Genomic DNA, 20,273 nt, shown 5'->3' with positions numbered 1-20,273 from the left:
ACGACGACGACATTGAAGACAACGAAGTGCAAGAAGTGTTTCCAAGCCGTCAGGTATGAGTTCTAAACACATGATCTCAAAGTTGTGAATGGGTGGTCAACTGTTGTTAGATTACAATGAAATGCTTGTGCTTCTGATGCATGTTAGCCATCACTTGAAGTTGATGGTGTAGGAGGTTGCCAGCGCCTGTGCATAAGCTGTGTGTGTGTGTGTGACAGAGACAGAAAAATAGGTGTGGGGGGGGTACATATGATGGATATGGATTTGTAGTTACATTTTTGTTGCTAGACTAACAACGACCTTAGTGTATTACTTAAGAGATAGATTATGCATGTGTACTGGAGTTCTGATGTTATTTTTCTTGTGATGTATATGGTAGAATAAAATGGACAGGGGAAGTTGGACAATAGAGCAGAATAACAACCTGTTGTGTCAATTACTTGTTGAGCAAATTGAGTTGGGTAACTACATTAAAGTTAGTATGACAGCAAGAGGGTACAAGCTTGTCATAGAAAAATATTATTGTGGTTCAGGGCTGAGGCATGATAGGAAACAGATATCTAATAGGATTAGGCAGCTCAAGGGAATGTACCAGTTCATAAAAGACATCCATTCTTACAGTGGTTTAGGCCGTGATGAAAATGGGTGGCCTACTGCAACCTTGGAGTGGTGGGAGACTGCAACAAAGGTACTTGTTGATATATCACATGTGCAGCTAGCAAGGAACAATCTGATTGCAAACTAACTTCAACTACTACATGTGCAGAAACATCCAGAATGGATGAAAATAATGTATGGGCCTCCTGAGTACCTACCAATGCTAGAGCGTATATTTGATGGTGTAGTTGTGGATGGTTCAAGCTCTTTTGTGCCAGGATACACCAATGTAGATGATGAAGAACCTGAAGAGCCAGAGGACCTTGAGGAGCCTGAAGAGTATGAAGATCCTGAGCAACAGATGCCTGAGCAAGAGGTACCTCCTGATTATGTCCATAGTCCTATGAGTACAAGCAGCCGCAAGAGGACCAGTAGTACCAGATCAACAGCTTCAAGTCCAAACAAGAAGACCAAAAGCCCAATGGTCAAGATGATGAAGGATTACATTAGTTTCTCTTCTAAGCAGCAAACTGAAAGGAATCAGGTCATCAAGGAATCCCTCACTTTTAGGGAAGACAAGAAGATGGCTCTGTTGGACATGAAGATTCAGGAGGCTCAGAAGTTGGCTTTGGAGTGTGGTGTTGATGAAACTAGTCCTGAGTACTATGCCATTTTCACGATATGGGTTTTCGACACATAGTACATTTTAAATAGCATTAACCAGTAATACTTGTGATATGATTATTTTGCCTACTTCAATTCATTTCCTTTCTTTTCCAATCTCGTATTCACCGAGAAGCAGGAGCGGACTCAGGTAACAGCTAAAGTGGGGGCTGAGCTCTTCTTCACTTCTTCTCACTCTTTCCCCACCTCTTCTCTTCCTCCTCCTCCTTCTCCTCCTCTCACATTTCTCCTCCCCTAACTATCTTGCTCTGATGGAAGCTACAGCCAGCCCCCCTTGGATCCGCCACTACCGGAAAGCAGAATCGCGAGCAACAGTTCGAGCCAACAGTTGCACAAGTAGCATTCTTCCTGCATCTCCATCTCTGTATATGGAAGCCGTAACAGGAAGGACTGCAAATGCAAGTAGAGAAACCATTGCTCCTGTCGAACGACAAAAGCCTAGCCCTAGGCATGCTAGCGCTAAACAGTAGTATTAGCAAAGCGAGACGGTTACTCTGAGTCCCTGACAAGGCAGCCCCACTGCAGAAACAGATTCGGCCGTCAAGGGTTACATCTTTGAAACAGATACTTGTGGCCAGTCTTTGCCACGAACGCAAGCAAAATGGCACTACCTGTGCACGAAACGTTTGGTCACATGCATCTAACATGCATGTCAGATGTGGAGTTTGTAGAGGTCAAGTTCCTCTATTTGATACATCCTTTTACTAGCAGATGGTTTGTAGAGGCAAGCCACTCCAGCTTCTGAACGTGCAGCAAGGATCTAGCTAGGTTGAATGGTTTGTCACACTTTGTACCACCTCTGAGTCCCTGACAAGGCAGCCCCACTGCAGAAACAGATTCGGCCGTCAAGGGTTACATCTTTGAAACAGATACTTGTGGCCAGTCTTTGCCACGAACGCAAGCAAAATGGCACTACCTGTGCACGAAACGTTTGGTCACATGCATCTAACATGCATGTCAGATGTGGAGTTTGTAGAGGTCAAGTTCCTCTATTTGATACATCCTTTTACTAGCAGATGGTTTGTAGAGGCAAGCCACTCCAGCTTCTGAACGTGCAGCAAGGATCTAGCTAGGTTGAATGGTTTGTCACACTTTGTACCACCTCCCCTCTTTTGATTGTAGCCAGGATAGTCTTCTTTGTGGAAACCAACTTTCTCAATCAGAACAAGAGAAGACTTGGAGGCTAGGCGCTCAAGATCCCATCTGTCGTATGGGTGCCCTGTCTTGTGGCTGATATGGATTTCACCATGGCGCCGAAGCAGATGGCACGCGTTGCGGAAAAAGCCAGACACCAGTTTCTTGTGCAAACTGTAGGTCACAGTGACAGAGCAGATAGTTAATACGTTAGCTAAGAAATCATCTAAAAACAGTTATGTGAGGAAGAGAAGACCTTAAAAAGACAGACAGTTATCTTTCAGAAAACAAGATTAGTGATCAACGGTGGCTAGTGATGATATCCATAGTCATTTGCTTGATTGCTTATGTGCGCATAGGTTTCCGAATGAACTCTGAAATTAAGGACACTAAGACAAATCATCAGTAGCCTTCGTTCTTAGCCAAGGATTTAACCAAACATTAACTGCAGAGAAACATAACAAGATGGTGGAGCCACGTATTTGATCACGTACAGCTCGGTTTCGTGTCCATTGAACCGTGCATGAGGAAAGCTGAAGACAATTCGGTCAAACCGTCTGTTCTTCAGGTCGGTGTGAAGCTTCATTGTTTTTACATCGACGCCATGCAAAACCGCGGCCCCCAATCTTTTCAGCTCCATTACGTTTAACTCTGCTTTTCTGTACTTGGTCGTCAGAAGCTCTGTAAATGCGGAGAAAATAAATGTATATAACTGACGATATCAAATCTCATATACTGCACTACTCAAGGACCAAAATTAGAACAAAGCAAATAAATGAAACCCTACAAATGTCAGCCAAACTTTATGATGTTTTGAACGGTCCACATTTGTGCCAATTTTGAAGTTTTTTCAGCTTTATTTCTCTTCGCTTATGAATTGCAAATTGTATGCTTTTGACTTGCTTCCACCACCTAAATAACCTTCCTAACTTACAAATCAATTGTCAAGTTATATGACCCGTAATGCTTCAACCACTCAGTATGCTCTGAGCAGAGGAGTAATGCTTCAACCACTTCACCCGTTTCTCCATCCTACTACTAATTTCTAGCAACCTCCCTCCGATGGCACCTCGCACCCAGCTGCTCCAGCCCGTGTGCAGTCTACCCAATCTCGAGAGGCTGAGAGTGACGCTTCAGTTCCCAAGCGAGATAAGAAGGGTCGCGGGCTGCTGGCACCACCACAACACTAAAACACAGTACATTCGCAAAAAAAAAAAACACAGTTAGACACGTGTCGCTAAAAGCCTGAAACTAAACAATAACCAATAAACTTTCAGCTGATATAAAGTTATGATAAACCCTTAGTCGTTTAGTCGGTGATTTCTGCTTTTGTTGATTGTTCGTTCATCAGTAGTTCTTTTTCACATTAGATGTTAGGCAGCCGAACAGTCAGTTGATATTTTTCACTGTACGAATCGGACCGTTAATTGGCTTAGGCTTTGCGCGGAAAATCTACCCACGTACGTATAAATACACGCGTGCAATTCTACCATTATAAGTAAATCTGAGAGATTGAACTGATAAATCTTTAAATTGAAAAGTTATCATAAACGCCAACGGTTACAGCGTTCATCACTGGAAAAATAATCTCAGGAATTATAGAAAAATACGAGTTGAGAACTCCAAATCCAAATGGACAGATTGCACTAAAAAGATCTCTCCAATTGAAACGCGTTCAGTTTCCAGCGACATCAAAATTTCTAGCGACCTAAAATCCTCGACAGCAAACCATCTCCTTCCTTGTCTGCTACACGTGCTCTCCCTTCCTCTCAAAACACACCACCGCACTGCCGCCAAATTTTCTTGCACCCGTCCAATCCCCCTTCACAGAATGTTCCCTGCCCCACCGTCCCTCCATCATTCTCACATGCTGCCATTGTGCAGTTCGCTTTAAAAACTGAAAATGGTGATGGAAATTACTAACCAATCGGGTATTATTTTTAGTAAAATGGTTTTGTTTGCGACTTTTGGTTCTACCTGAATACTGAATTTTGGGCCAAAAAAAATTAAGGATCCCTCGTGACTGGTCTTCTTTATTTTCCGGCATCCGAACGCAGCTGAAATGGAATTTTCTGCGTTGTGAGACGAACCCCATGAGCACCTCAACCGGTCATCCACAAGACCATCACAAGCCGACAGTTGTACTGCTCCCACCAAAATCAATAGGAGTTGTGAACTCTCATGATGAAGCAGAATAGCTAGTGCGTACGAGCAGCATTCTCCCAGTTCATGTACGCAGTGCTTCACATCAAAATGCACAGTTGATGGCAATTTAAGTAACGAACGAATGACTGCACAAGTACTGCAGGAAGAAAGCCATTGCAAGTAGAGACCGTTGCCCCATAGAACAAGTGAACGACAGAGGTTTGGTTTCAGGTTTACCATGCATGTAAGGACTCCCTAAAGTGACACTGCTATATTTAATCTACGTCGATCCAGGCAGTTCCATAGCAAAAACAGGCTAGGCTGTCCAGGGTTACATCTTCACGCAGACAATGGTATCAGCGTTCCTTTCGCTGCTTTGCCGCTGTGGTCAGTGTTTGCCACACAAAATGGCCCTACCTATACACAAAACACTTTGTGGTCGTATCTAACATATCATATCTGGGGAGGTCAAGTTCCTGTACTCGAACATCCTCTTCGCAGATACACATAGATCCCCAAAATCACAATGACGATCCTTCAATGAAGGTCCTTCACTGACAACTGTTTGCTATCATCCTGCGCAGCCACTCCTGCCTCTGAACAGACTCCCTGTGGCGATGTTCCAGGAAGGCAGAATAGGTCAAGTTGGTTGATCCAGGCATCACTTGCCTCAACATCTCAAACTCCCTCCGCAGACTCCCTTTGTACTCCCAGGCAAAGCAGCAGTCAGTTGTTCTTACTAGCGGTTCGGCAATGATTCTCTGCCCCTGAGGAGTGAGGAGAGTGGTGCTCGTGATTCTGCCCATCGGTGGAGGAATGGCGGCTGTAGTGCCCAAAGCATTCAGTCGCCCTGGCATGCTGAGCACTGGACAGACAGGGGCCAGTGGATGAAAACAAGGAGCTCTCAGTATGCTACTGAAGTTTAGTGCAAAACCTGATGGTTGCCTTTGAACATCAACATGAGGCAGCAGGGTCATCGGCATGTTCTCTGTGTTAGCTGGTGGAGGAAAATCTAGCCCAGGCAATGCCTCAACAGGTGGAGGTGGATGAGATGGCCTTGTGCTGCCTCCAATGGATGAGACCAATCCAGCCCTTCTCCGATTCTGTTTCTTCCGCTTCTTCAAATCACCAATTCTGAACCTGAATGTGAAACAGGTACCTAGTGGGAAAGATTTGTCACACATTGGACCATCTCCTTTCTTTTGGTTATAGCCAGGATATTGTGCTTTTTGGAAACCAACTTTCTCAACCAAAATAAGAGAAAACTTAGCGGCGATTTGCTCAAGATCCCATTTGTCATACGATGCTCCAGACTTGTGACTAACATGGATTTCGCCACAAGGCCGAAGCAGGTGGCGTGCATTGCAGAAATACCCCCTCACAAGTTTCTTGTGCAAGCTAAAAGGTCAAAGCAGATGGTTAACAAGAATTTAACTAAGAAACACAAGGCTGCAAAATGATGACCCACTAAACATTGAATAGGTTCCTGTATTTTCTAGAAGCAACTGTCATAACAAAAACAACCTTCTCGTCATACCTGTCCATCTTATTTCATATAATCATATGTATAATGTATAGAAATTTTTAATGACAAATTCAGGAACAATTTTGTTATAGTATACATAAATAAGGAAGTAACAAAAGCTACCATTACTGCAAAGAAGATACATACACAAAAGTCAATGCAACCAACAAATTTAGTTTTCATCTTAGTCTTCTTGCAATAGAGGTTGGCACATATGACCTTTCTTGGCTGCATCTTAAGATTTAAAGCAAAAATATTCTTGCTTATGGATCATGGATTAATAAAACACATACAACTTATTCTTGATGTAGCATATGTAAGATGTTTGATATTCTCATCATAAGCATAAAGACTTGAAGTTCATTTAAAAAATAAGTTTCATAGCAGTGACAGATGGTGGCTAAGATGGCGACTGAAAATAGAACAATTTTATTGAGATTCCATCCAATGTCAGTTTTTCCATAGGTGCACTAAACAAAAGAATAAGCCTCCACCTCTTCATACCACAATATAGTCATAGGAATACTAAAATAAAAATTTATGAACCACAAGGGATTCACAAAACAAAATTATGATACAACTAATCCACACAAAGAACAACAATGAGTTTACGGACCAGGATTTAAAAAAGGGTAAAGTGCATAAATAAAATAACAAGATAGCACACATACTTGATCATATGCGCCTCATATTCTTTTCCTTTGAAGCCAGCATGAGGAAAATTATAGACAATACGATCAAACCTTCTGTTTTTCAGGTCAGTGTGAAACTTCATTTTTTGCACATCAATGCCATGCAAAACAGTGCCCCCAATCTCTTCAGATTCATTATATTAGACTCCGCTCTGGAGTACATCTTCTTCAAAGCGTCTGTAGAAGAAGATTGCCAAATGCAAAGGAAAATAGATTAGTATAACTAACAATGATATCAAAATCGCACAGACTATACCCTTGAGCGATAAGTAAGTCAGCTCAATGCTACACGTGTCTGTGCCAAAATCAAACCAAATAAGGAAACTCGGATTTCCTGAGAAAATGGAAAAAGGTGGTGCTTACATCGAGGAAAATGGATAATTTTATTAGGTAGCCTGATGTAGTGTGGGACCCGCATGCGTGTGTGTTCTTTCTTGGCAGAGTGTTATTTCTCTTTTGCTGGATTATTTTCTTTATTTTTCTTTCCAATAGGTCCTAAAGCAATTGCTTTACCAACCTTGATGCAAAGATGCTGTTGATACATTGTGCTGAAGGTGCAATAACATGTGCAACAGGCAGGTTGCTTCAAACAGTTGATCAGGTGTCTACAAGCTGAAGATAACCGCACATTGTAGTCAACCCATTAATCAAACTATGTGAAAGGCAGCCAAAATGATAAGATAGCACGTGTGTTTGCTCTACAGAGGTGTGTTGCTGCAGTACATCTCTAGCAGTACGAAACAATACAAGACATGAATACGACTTCTTTCTTTACAGATAACTTCAGTAGAATCTTGCCAGATAACAAGTAATCTATTTCCAAAGATCAATAACACACTGCAACAGGATTGAAGAGCGTCCCACAAATTGAATGCTTATATCAAATTGCATCTAGCTCCGCCAGAATCATGTTGCAATTGTAATAGCACCTCCATCAGCACAATTTAAAGGCACCCATCATAAGGTAGCCTCGATCTCAACGGAGCAAAACGCATCAAATCCATCTTCACAAAACACCAGATTCGGATCGCCGAATCAGAATATGGTATTTTTTTTCCATGTAGTATTTCTGTATGCAATCAATGCACGAAGAGCCAAGAAATGGCACCACCAAACTAAAGCTAACGCGCACTAGGAACGGCGGCGCCTTTACGAGACACAGGAGAAAGCGGAAGCGATGGAAGGAGGCAAACCGTCGGTGTCGAGCGACGTGGCGACGAGGTTGGCGCCGGAGCCGAAGGCGGTGGCCAGCGCCAGCGAGAAGGAGAAGTTGCCCTCGCCGACGAGCAGTATGCTCTGCGTAGAGGAGTAACACCCCAGCCACTTCTCCCCCTCCTCATCATCATCCTCACTCCCCTCCTCCGCATCCGCCGCCTCCTCCTTGTCTTCCTCGTCCTCTTCCTCCTCCGCATCGTCCCCTTCGACGGCGATTGCCGGCGGCGCCCCCTCCACTAGCACTGCCTTCCCCTTCGCCTCTACCCCCATTCCCGGAACCCCTTCCGCTGGCGCCGCCTCGCCCCCGTCCCCCGCCGCAGCGTTCCCTACCGCCGGCGAGGCCACCCCCACCGCCATGCGCGCTTGTGCTAGTGATTACTAGAGTCGACTCGTTGCCCCGGTGGATTCAAACACGGGTACACGTAGCGAAATGCGACGAAAAAGGTTCACATGGCTGAGGAGGCAGGCTATTGGATTTCGCTCTGACACTCGCCACCCCTGGGCCAGCGGGCCCTGGGGCTCCTGGCTTCTCGAGGAAGGATCATACTATGAATGAAACAAACTTGTAGTACAAATTGTGCCCCTCAAATCAACGATAAGATGAGGATAAAATCGACTCGTATTTGATTCCGAAATTATCGATGAATTCAGTGAGATACGCAATAGTCGCCAGATGAGAATTTCGTTGCCATTTTGCAATTGTTATGAAAAAAAAGTCACAGAACGACGATTTACGTCTCAAAAGGTGTTCTGCAGAGTCGACGAACATTCTTTCAACTCAAATTCTTGTGATGGTATTTTTCCAACTCTGGCTCCTTTGCTAGGAATATTTAACTTTTTATATCACCTTACGGATGGCACACTAATCTCCTGTCACTAACCAGCCGGCCTAATTGAGTCACTGAATGGCATTTAGCCTGTCATTCACTCCGTACACTCCATAGTGATGGCAAAAAACTAATTATTACCCTTAACTGATTGTACTCAGCTAATGAACTCAAACATAAGCCGTTGGGTGTTTGAGAGGATCACATTGGATGTTCAGATGCTAATTAGGAGTACTAAACATGAGCTAATTACAAAACTAATTGTACAAATAAGGGGGTGTTTGTATACAAGGTACTAAACTTTAGGAGGGTCACATCGGATATTCGGACGCTAATTAGGAGGACTAAACATGAGCTAATTATGAAACTAACTGCAAAACCCCTATACTAATTCACGAGATGAATCTATTAAGCCTAATTAATCTATCATTAGCAAATGGTTACTGTAGCACCACATTGTTACATCATGGACTAATTAGGCTTAATAGATTCGTCTCGCGAATTAGACTACATCTGTGCAATTAGTTTTGTAATTAGATTATATTTAATACTTCTAATTAGTATCTAAACATCTGATGTGACATGTCCTAAAGTTTAGGACGCCGAATCCAAACAGGCCTGAAGTCTAATTCGCGAGATGAATCTATTAAGACTAATTAATCCATCATTAGCAAATGGTTACCGTAGCACCACGTTATCAAATCATGGACTAATTAGGTTTAATAGATTCATCTCGCGAATTAGACTCCATCTATGCAATTAGTTTTTTTAATTAGACTATGTTTAATACTCCTAATTAGTATAAACATCCGATGTGACAGGTGGTCGGAGGGTATCTCCCTCGTAAACAAGCTGTCTTTGGCGTGGTCTTTGCGATTGTACTCAGCCATACTTTCATGCAAAATAGGGAACAGGCTAATCAGTTCCCTTCAGACAGCTCCACTTCAAAAGGAGGCTTGACCGCCTAAGTGCCTAGGGCTAGGAGTACAGAAGTAGGAACAGCAACTCGTTTTGCTGCCGTAGTCAGTGTCATGCCACAAAAAATGGCCGTACCTGTACAAGCCTGGAACTGGAACAAAAAAACGCTTGTCGCACCGAAGTTGGCGTAGCTATCTGTTCTGAACGGCCGGCCAGCTCGTCTACTCTGGCGATCTACGCATGCAGCACCAGCAGCAGTAGCAGTCCACAACCCGCCCCAAAACAATGATCCTTCAAGGCCTACCATACCGTGCAATCATCCAGCGCAGCCACTCTCGCTTCTGAACAGACTCCCCGTTCATGTGGTGATGTCCCAAGAAGGCAGAATGGTTCAAGCCGGTTGCTCCAGGCATCACTTGCCTCTGCATTTCGTATTCCCTGGCGGAAAAGTAGTTGTCTCCCCCTAGCTGATCAGGAACAGTTCTCTGTTGATACCAATGCTGCTCATGAGGTGCATGGAGATCGGGGCATGGGATTCGGCTCATTGGTGGAGGAACGCCGCCTGGAGGTGGCAAAGCATTCGGCCATGGCCCTGGTATGCTAACCATTGGATGGAAACTGTCTTGTTGATGAATGTCACCTTGATCGGGCAAAGCATTCGGCCATGGCCCTGGCATGCTAACCATTGGATGAAAACTGACCTGTCGATTAATGCCGTCTGGATTGGGCAAAGCATTCAGCCATGGCCGTGGCATGGTAACCATTGGATGGAAACTGTCATGTTGAGGGAAATATGGTGCTCTCACCATGCCATCAGAGTTCGGTGGAAAACCTGGCTGTGGCCTTTGATCAGCTATGTAAGGCGGCAGGGGCATCAGCATGTTGCCTGTGTTGTCCGGCAGAGGAAAATGTTGCCGATGGATGTTGCTGCATCCAAGGTTTGGGATTGAACCAGCTCTCTGTCCATTCATTTTCTTCAGCTTCTTCAAGTCCCTGATTTGGAATTTGAATGTGGAACAAGCACCTAGATCGAAAGGTTCGTCGCACCTTGCACTATCTCCCCTCTTCTGGTTATAACCGGGGTAGTCTTCCTTTCGAAAAGCAACTTTCTCAACCATAGCAAGAGAAGACCCAGAGGCCAGGTGCTCGAGATCCCATCTGTCATATGGATGCCCTGTCTTGTGGGTAACATGGATTTCACCGTATCGCCGAACAAGGTGGCGTGCATTGAAGAAAAAGCCCCACAACAACTCCTTGTGTAAGCTGAAAGTCACAGCATATGGTTAATTTTTTTTTGCGAATAGATTAAATATGAAAAAAGAAGGACGTAAGATGGCACATTCCAAAAGGGTTTCTGTGTTGTTTAGCTCTAGTATAAGAAACCATCAGCTAACTATTTTATTACCACTGTCATGGAAAGATGAAGCTTCTTGTGAAACCGATCAATCCTACTTATATCCATGGAAAATCTTCTACTGAAAATTAAAGAGTTACTATAAAGTGCTTGAAATAAAGTTATACATGCAAAGGTTTCACCAGCAAAATAATGATCTTAGTTTATTCTTCTATCATTAAGGTTTTCATATTGGATTATTTCTACTGTATCACAAGATGATTCGATCTAAAGCAAAATGTACTCTAGCCGATGGACCATTCAGGACGTCTGTCAACTTATTCTTGAGGTAACATATCCAAGGTATTACTTATTCTTAATGTAACTACAAAGAGCTAAAGTTCATTTCAAAAAACTAGTTCAGCAGTGATCAATGGTGGTACGGTGAAAAAGGAACCAATTTCACTGAGGTTCTACCCAGTGTCATTTATGCCAGGTTTTATATACACAAGTGTGTAACCCTTCATATGCAGATGTAGCCTTAGAAATATTTAATCAAATCTCTTAAGGAGCTCAGTAAGACAAATAATGAGCCCATCCATACGAAGAACATGAACAGCTACCTTAAACCAGGGTTTAATCAAACGGTTACTGCAAAAGAACATAATAATGAGATAGTGACGTACTTCATCATATGCATGTCGTCCTCTTTTCCTTTGAAGCCAGCATGGGGAAAATTAAAGACAATCCGATCAAACCTGCTGTTCTTCAAGTCAGTGTGAAACCTCATTTTTTTCGCATCAACACCATGCAAAACCGTGGCGCCCAATCTTTTCAGCTCCATTATATTTGACTCTGCTTTGCTGTACTTGCCCCTCAGAGCCTCTGCAAACGAGAGTTTCCCACAGGAAATGCAGAAAGAGTAGATAAGTCTATCAGCCCAATGTACAAGAAACAAAAACCATAGTATGACTTAAACTTACAAGGTAATTAAGCACATCAACAAGGCTATATGTGATTTAGAATGAAGCAAATACAAGACTGGGAAACTATTGAAAGATGATAAGTTTTCCTAAAGGAACCGATAAACAGTGGTGATTATGTAGAGTTAAATTATTCCTTTGCAACAAAGTTTAGGTGGCCTGATCGGCTACCATCTTCCTCTCAAAAACTTATTATGTAGAGTTAAATCAGGACAGATTTATTAGATGGCTTTATATGGTGCATTTTCTCTTTCGCTAAATGCTAATCTTCTTGCTGGTTCATTTATGTTTATTTTCATTCAACTGGTCTCCAAACTAATTGCTTGAATTGCTTTATCTTTTTTCTGCCTAAAAAACGTAATGGTGGATATGTTATGCCACAAGCCAGCAATGTGCAATAACCGTATGAAAGCTACAGAGGTGTTGCTTGATTGCTTCAGACGGATGATCATAATCCTCCTTTAACCAACTCAAGCTACGTTTTACAGCAATCGTCAAATTTAGCAGATCATATCCTCTAATGCATCCATCCATTCCTAGTTACATTAACGCACATACCAAAGGCGCAAAAGGTCAAAAAAGGGGATCAGCATTGTTAACTGCTAGTAGAACTATGCTGTAGCGAAGGCACATTTACTTTACCCGCCGCAAGAAGAAACGGAAGCGATCGAAGTAGACAAACCATAGGTGTCGAGGGACGTGGCGACGAGGTTGGCGCCGGAGCCGAACGCGGTGGCCAGCGCCAGCGAGAAGGAGAAGTCCCCGTCGCCGACGATCAGTATGCTCTGCCCGGAGGAGTAATGCCCCAGCCACTTCTCCCCTTCATCCTCCTCCTCCGCCTCGGCCTCCGCCTTCGCCTCCGGCTCCGGCTCCGCCTCCTTCTTGCCCTCGACCTTGTGGGCCTCCTGCTCCCCTTCCACGGTGATCACCGCCGGTGCCCCCTCCAATGGCGCCGCCGCACCCTTCCCCTCTACCTGGACAGCGGGCACCCCATCCTCCGCCTCCGCCTCATTCTTGTCCTCGGCCTTGTGGGCCTCCTCCGCCCTTTCCACGGTGGTCACCGTCGGTGCCCCCTCCATTGGCGGCTCTGCCCCCTTCCCCTCTACCTCAACTGCGGGCAACCCATCAGCTGGCGGCGGCGGCTCCTTCCCAGCAGCCACCAATGGCGCCTCACCCTCCGCCCCTCAGACGAGCTCCGCGGCGGCGGAGTCCCCTTCCTCCGGCACGGCCACCCCCACGCCCACGGCCATGCGTGCGTGCGCGTGCATCGCCGTCGCTGGAGGCGAAATGTTGTGGACTCGAGTCAAGCGACCAACTGGGTGGGGTTCGATCAGCGTCGACGTGTAGCGATAGCCGAGGGGAAAGTTTCCCGGGGCTCCGGGCCTGCATGGCAGGGATCGCCGGGCGCCGCGTTTGGTCTTCGGTTTTCTGGAATCAAGGGCCGGATTATTGGAGAAAAGTAAATGCGGATTCCATGTTAAGGTTCTCATTTGAAAACGCATAGCATTTGGGACTGTTTCGATACCAGGGTTAAATTTTAGCTACGGTCACATCGAACGTTTGGATGCTAATTAGGAGGACTAAATATGAGCTAATTATAAAACTAACTGCCGAACTCGTGGGCTAATCCACGAGACGAATCTATTAAGCCTAATTAATCCATCATTAGCAAATGGTTACTGTAGCACCACATTGTCAAATCATGGACTAATTAGGCTTAATAGATTCGTCTTACGAATTAACCACCATCTGTGTAATTAGTTTTGTAATTAGACTATGTTAATACTCCTAATTAGTATGTAAACATCCGACGATGTGACAGGGCTAAAGTTTAGCTCCCCTAGAGCCAAACACCCCCAAAGTTTTGCATCGTTTGATCTTGACTAATAAAGAGACCTCCATTTTTCACTTAAAGTTAGAACAACAGGTTTCGTGTGTTGTTCGAAATTTGAATAATGATAAGTAGTCCCTCCCTTCCAAATTGTAGTTCGTTTTTTTATTTTATTATGCACCTGGATATAAACTTATTTTTAAATACATAAGTAAAAATTATGAATTTATTTGGCAGGGAATAGTAGGTGTAAGTATTCCAAACATTAGAGTAGAAAAAATTGTCAATATATTGTTACATGAAGTAACAGGCACCGTCATAGAATTCTCATCAATCACACACACCGTACGATTGATATCACCACGTCATCGGACCTCAACTCTCGAGCAAGTGAACACCGCATGGTCGAGAGAGGTGTTTGCGAATTGCGATGGTATGGTCATGTCTTGTTAAGCTATCTTTCTCTATTATGTCACCATATCACACAAAAATTAAGAGTCCGTTTGGCAGGGCTGCGACTGTGACTGAAACAGCTGCGGCTGCTCTAATGAAACAACTCCTCTAGTGAAGCTGAAGCCGTTCTGAAGAGCGTTTGGCAAAACGGCTTCTTCTATATTGTGTTTTTAGGAATGGCTGTGATAAATCAAATGTCATGGATACCCTTGATTATATGGATTGTTTGAATAGATGAATGTAATGCTTAACATTTGTTTATAAATTTGAGTTTATTAGAAATTTTAAAAAAAGGATTATTGTTTAAGCAATAATAAAAAGAATTAGTTTCCTCTTTAATTTTTCTTTTCCTTAATCCGGTCCACGTCCTTCCATTCTTGTTTTCTCTTTCTTTTTTCTGTTCTCCACGCGACCGCAATCCATCCTCATGACTCTTCCTCACCATTCGCTAATTTGAGTTCATTACAAATTATGAATATAAACTAAAGGGATTCGTGCGGCTGTAATTACAAAAGGAGGCATAATCCTTACATGGCATGCAACCATACAAACTAATAATTAAAAAAGTAGCCATGATCCTTACATAGCATGCAACCATATAAGCTAACCGACATGCTCAAGATGATCTAGAAAAGAAGATAGCAAGATCATCTCGAAATTTATCCATGGTTTGATCACCTATTTCCATGTTGGATGTATCTCGAGCATCTTAAGAGACATAGTGCTTCCTATATCTTGAAGGTATAGTGGGCACATAATTGAGATTCCGATCGCATTTGCGGAAATCCTTATCTTGTGCGTGGTTTTTACGAATGAAGTTATGGAGGCACATGGTTGCGGCAACTATCATCATTTGCTTCTCCATGGGGTAACTCGGCATCTTGAGAAGGATTCTCCACTTCATTTTCCACACACCAAAAGAGTACTCTACCACATTACGAATACTTGAATGCAAATGGTTAAAATGTTCTTGCTCACCATTTGGATCAGGACCTCTCCTCCAATCTGGCACATGATACCTTTCACCCTTGTATGGTGCCAAGTATCCAGGTCTATTTGGTACCCGGCATCAACCATATAATACTTTCCTAAACACACATATAAAAAAAATGAAGGTTGTGAGCCGCATGCATTCATGAACAGACATGCGAAAAGATAAGGTAGGTGATCCGACATACCTAGAGGGGGGTGTGGAAAGGTGGCGTGATCATGTCGAAGTGCCTGGAAGAGAATATTAGTATCATGCATAGACCTGGGCTGGCCAATAGATGTATAAGTGAACCTCATGTCGAAATCAACAATACCAAGAACATTTTGTGTTGCTTTGCCACTCCGACCAATGTACCTAATCTGGTCCTCAGGACGTGGTGTCGCTGAAATGTGAGTGCCATCCAAAGCTCCAATGCAATCTTTAAAGTGTGGCATCATCCTACGATCATTACTGATCCTAGGATGTGTAGTAGAGAAATTAGGATCAATTGGCTTTATGTAGTCTGCACTCATAGCCACCATACATATCAATACCTCCTCAAATTTTCTACTAATTGTTTCTGCAGAGTGCTTGAATATACCATGCACACCACTGTTGGAAGTACCTTGCCCACACACAAGTAGGAAAATAGCCAATGATTCCATAGAACTCATATGAAGAAATGATTTTAGTCTATAGTTACCCACTAACAGATCATGCAACTTTGTAAAATAGAGATGCATTCATTCGAAATTGCTTATGACTTTCACTTGGAGTGTTCAGCTTCTCCGTTGTCCAACCGAATCCACTTTGTGCCGGAGTTCTAACAACATTATTGTCATGGTAAGTCATGAAGTACTTGCAAGAAATAAGAGCAGTGGCAAATTGACAATTCTAAGCAGACTGCAACAATCCTAGAGTGTTTTTAACCCATTCATCATGATCAGACATCTCATCATCAGAAGATTCAGATCTGTTCATGATATAAACAACACTCATGAATTTCAAATTACAGATTCAAAGTAGCAATCATATTCAAAGTAGCATACAAAAGATTCAGAGTAACAACACTCATGAAGATTCAAAGTAGCATACATATTTCAAAGTAGCATAGAATTCAATATAGCATAGAAATAGAAACATAATTCAAAGGATACAAGATTGCACAAACTACTTAGCCACATCATTTCTAGTCATCCATTCATACTTCCTATTCAGCCAATCAAATCTCTCCTCAGGAGTATCCAGAGTCATAAGCATCTCTCATTTAGCCCTCTTGGTAAAAACTAGAGATGCAACAAAATGATCATTCGTCGAGGGAAAAGCCCCACAATCCTTGACCAAAGCCATGACATCCTGGATGGAACAACCAGATGTATCCTCCCTCCTTGCAATGGACTCACAAGATGCAGTTGTCCTCTCATTCATCTCCACAATCTTGCCTATTTGTTCCTGAAACCACTGACCTGTACTTATCTTGGGTTTCTTTCCCTTCATGTTACTAGCCCCTCTACCTCTCTTTGAAACTTGCACACTCCTAGGTGTCACCTCCTCTGACTCACTGTAATAATCATTTTCTGCTTCATCTTCATCATCAATAGGAATTGGAGAACTTTCACGAGACAAGTTTGCTAGGGAAGGTGCTATACCACTGGAAGCGGATCAATGTTCATCACCAGTATTCCTGAGGTCTTCAAATATAATGCTTAGTTGTTCTTCATTTTGTAGTCTTTTCAGCTTCAATTTGGCAGAGCCCTTTATATCCTGAAATGCAATAGTCAGATAACAATATTTTTACATATTATAAAACGAAAAATTTGAAACAACTGCAACTTGTAAAATTCTACTTACTTGTGTTGTTTTCTTCCACCAAGCCTCTGACATTACAATATTCTTCCCAGATTCATCCCATCCAATCCCAGTCTCCTTATTTTTCAACTGCTTCCAAATAGCATAATCTTGCTTCGATTTGTCCCATTTATTCTTGAATTGCTTTCTAGTATAGTCAATCCCAGTCCTCTCTTTAAATCTTGCTATCACATTCTTGTACCCGGTCTTACTCAAATGAGTACTTGATCTATTTCCTTTTAAAACTTCATCAGCAAAAATCTCACAAACTATCCTATTGTTCTCATCACACCAATCAGCCAAGCTGTTGCTAACAAAATCAGTTTGATAAGGGAAAAGCATAATTTGGAGGTATAGTGTTCCACTGCTAGCTCAAAGGAGTATAAATGCTAGTTATACAAATATGCTTCTTCAAAGCACAATAGAAACATATTGTTTGCACAATAGCAGTTGCAAGCCATTGAGCAAACTAATCCTGATTTAGCATGGATCCTGAAGGACTTCACTGAATAGCTAATTTGGGTAGATATTCTTGTTCTGTATGCACTGTATGCTCAACTTTAGTAGTCATTTTTGTTCCAATATTAGGATGCATCAGCATACCACCAAATCTTTAACTTGAATGGTTTTGAAAAAATGATATGGAATTATTTATCTATAGTCGAGTCTGTGGGCAATCATTGCTTGCTGGCAGTAATTCATGAGAAAGGAGCTGCACTGTTAAGGCTATATGTACAATGCCAAGCCACCTACTTGTAATTCAAATGCTAAACATGTACTAAGTCTGATGCCAAATTGCCATCCATCAACTCTAAAAGGTTAAAACAACACATGTATCCCATATTTTTATCAAATAGCCGCATATGTTTGAAAACACAGTTCAACAATATTCACATCGAATCTCATTTTATTGATGCAAACATATTTTCTAAATATAAGAAGTTCATGTTGTTTCACTTTTTCTGAACATAAGCTAACAGTTCGTCTACAAACAGTTGTATTCAGTGAAGTCCTTCAGGATCCATGCTAAGTAGTAAGTTGTTCCAGAAACAAGTGAAGTAGTAGCTAATTTGGGTAGATATGCTAAGCAGTAAGCTGTTCCAGAAACAAGTGGAGTGAACAAGACAATCTGGAGGTCAGCTAATTTGGGTAGATAACATAACCTATTCCTCAAAACTCAGTAGGGCTTAAATGCTGACAGTGTATCTGCCAGGATCTGATTTAGCATTGCTATTCAATCTGTGATGCAATGATGCTGAAGGAAATTGTACTAAACACCTGAAGGAAAAGCTGCACTCTCTAACCCAAAATCCAATCTTTTCATGCGGCATTGTACTAAACAACAACACCTCTCAAATCATAGGAACTGCACATAACTATTGCCTGTACCACAGAAATTCCATGCACCATAGCAAGGTAAAGGAAATTGTAAACCATCTAAGCAACCAATAAGCACAGACATAGCTACTATTTCGCCACTGCAGTACCTAGGCTCAAACAAGCATATCATGATCCATTCAGATGATCCATATCAAGATCAAACAAGGAAATCACTTCCCTTGGATCATATGTTCTTACCTTGGATCGGTGAGGTCGACATCCACAGATGCAGGGGCAGGAGCTGTCCTAGCTGTCGGTGGTGGCCTAGGTGCGCGGGTACCTCGTCGGCGAGTTGAGGAGCCCCGAACCGGACCAGAGGTGGCCCGAACCGGCAGCCGCTCATTACCTCCAACCTCCTGTGAAGCTGTCTCCTGTGAAGCGAGTTGAGGATCCGCACGGAACCAATCTGGCCCTAGAGCCGCCGCTACTGCTCCGGCCCACCACTCCAGCCATCCTCCAGGCATGCCTGTGCTTGCGGCCATGGTGGCGCCGGGCCATGCACCAGAGGCCAGGCCCGCCACTGCTGGGGCCATGCCGCCAAAGGCTAGCAGCGCTGATGTGCCTGCACCGGGGACGTCGGGCCACGCGCCAGTGGCCACGCCCGCCGCGGCTGGGACGCCAGGTTGTTGCACCGGCGGCTGGCTCGCTGCGGTTGCTGCACCTCCAGGCCATGCGCCCGCCACCACGCCAGGAGGCACTCCCGCGGCGGCCAAATGGGCGCCCAGGGGACCCGTCGCCGGGCCTCCCAACCACACGAATGGGGCACCGCCAGCCCCTCCGCCGGTCACGAACGGCGCACCGCTAGCCCCTCCGCTGGCCGCATCCTAGAGCCCACCACCGGATCTGCCCCTTTCAGCCTCCGGAGCCCAGTTTCCCGTTGCCGGAGCCGCATCCCACTCATCCATGCCGGCCACCGCCACCAGACCGAGACCGTGAGAAGGAGGAAGGAAAAGAACGGTTCGGGAAGGAGGCGGTGGCAATTTGCATGTAAATTCCGTGAACTTCAGGGCTAGTTTCGTAACATGGGGGGTGCGGATGGAGGGGAAGCCGCGAGAAGCTGGTTTTTCCGGCTTCTCCTCCCTAGTACAAATTGGAAAACAGCTTCATGGGTGCTTCACGAGAGAAGCCATTTTTTGGAAGGGTATTTGGTACGGCTTCTCCAGAAGCCGCCCGAGAAGCCCTACCAAAGGGCCCTAAGAGCAACTCCAAGAGACTGCTAATCTTACCCCCAATACCTTTTTTAGGAAAAAAGAGAGAAAAAATAAACTCCAACAATCCACCTAAACCTTCCACAATTTTGTAGCGACGCTAAAAAACAGTTTGCCATCGCGTATATTTTAGCGTTGATGTTCCTCCCCCAATCCTGATTCTCGCACGCCCGCGCGTCCCTTCCGATAGGCCCAATACGATGACGTGGCCTGTGTTTGAAATATTGGGGGCTATTTATTAGCGATCTGCTGTGGACTGATATGTTTTTGGGGGAAATTTTTTTTAGGAAAACCCCCCAATACATAGTTTTGGGGAAGAATTTTTTAGTATACTCTTGGAGTTGCTATAAGTGGCAAAAAGTCAGCTTTTACTACGGTACATCGGTCGCGGAGTTGTTCGCATGGCACCATGACATCTGGTGCATGCCGTACTATCTGCCACGTAGAAAACTCCAAGTGACAATGGTGCTATTCTATTTTCAGAAAATTGTTTCCGTATGAGTGTCAAAACCGTTTTCATGTAAAAAAAC

At 43.7% G+C, this 20,273-nt stretch overlaps 1 protein-coding gene and 1 pseudogene across 1 annotated transcript; both read right to left on the bottom strand.

Annotated features, from left to right (window-relative positions):
• Nucleotides 1-4,774: 4,774 nt before the first annotated feature.
• Nucleotides 4,775-8,650, bottom strand: LOC117842966 (uncharacterized; annotated as a pseudogene).
• A 1,380-nt stretch (nt 8,651-10,030) lies between these two features.
• Nucleotides 10,031-13,132, bottom strand: LOC117844294 (uncharacterized). Its single transcript, XM_072291874.1, has 3 exons — nt 12,736-13,132; nt 11,757-11,955; nt 10,031-11,000 (listed from the first exon to the last, which is right to left on the bottom strand). The coding sequence occupies exons 1-3, from the start codon at nt 13,130-13,132 to the stop codon at nt 10,031-10,033; spliced, it is 1,566 nt and encodes a 521-aa protein (XP_072147975.1).
• Between the last annotated feature and the right edge of the window lie 7,141 nt (nt 13,133-20,273).

This window comes from Setaria viridis, chromosome 2 (assembly GCF_005286985.2).
Source record: "Setaria viridis chromosome 2, Setaria_viridis_v4.0, whole genome shotgun sequence".
Classification (NCBI taxonomy): domain Eukaryota; kingdom Viridiplantae; phylum Streptophyta; class Magnoliopsida; order Poales; family Poaceae; genus Setaria; species Setaria viridis.
This window is presented reverse-complemented; position numbering and strand designations above follow the sequence as displayed.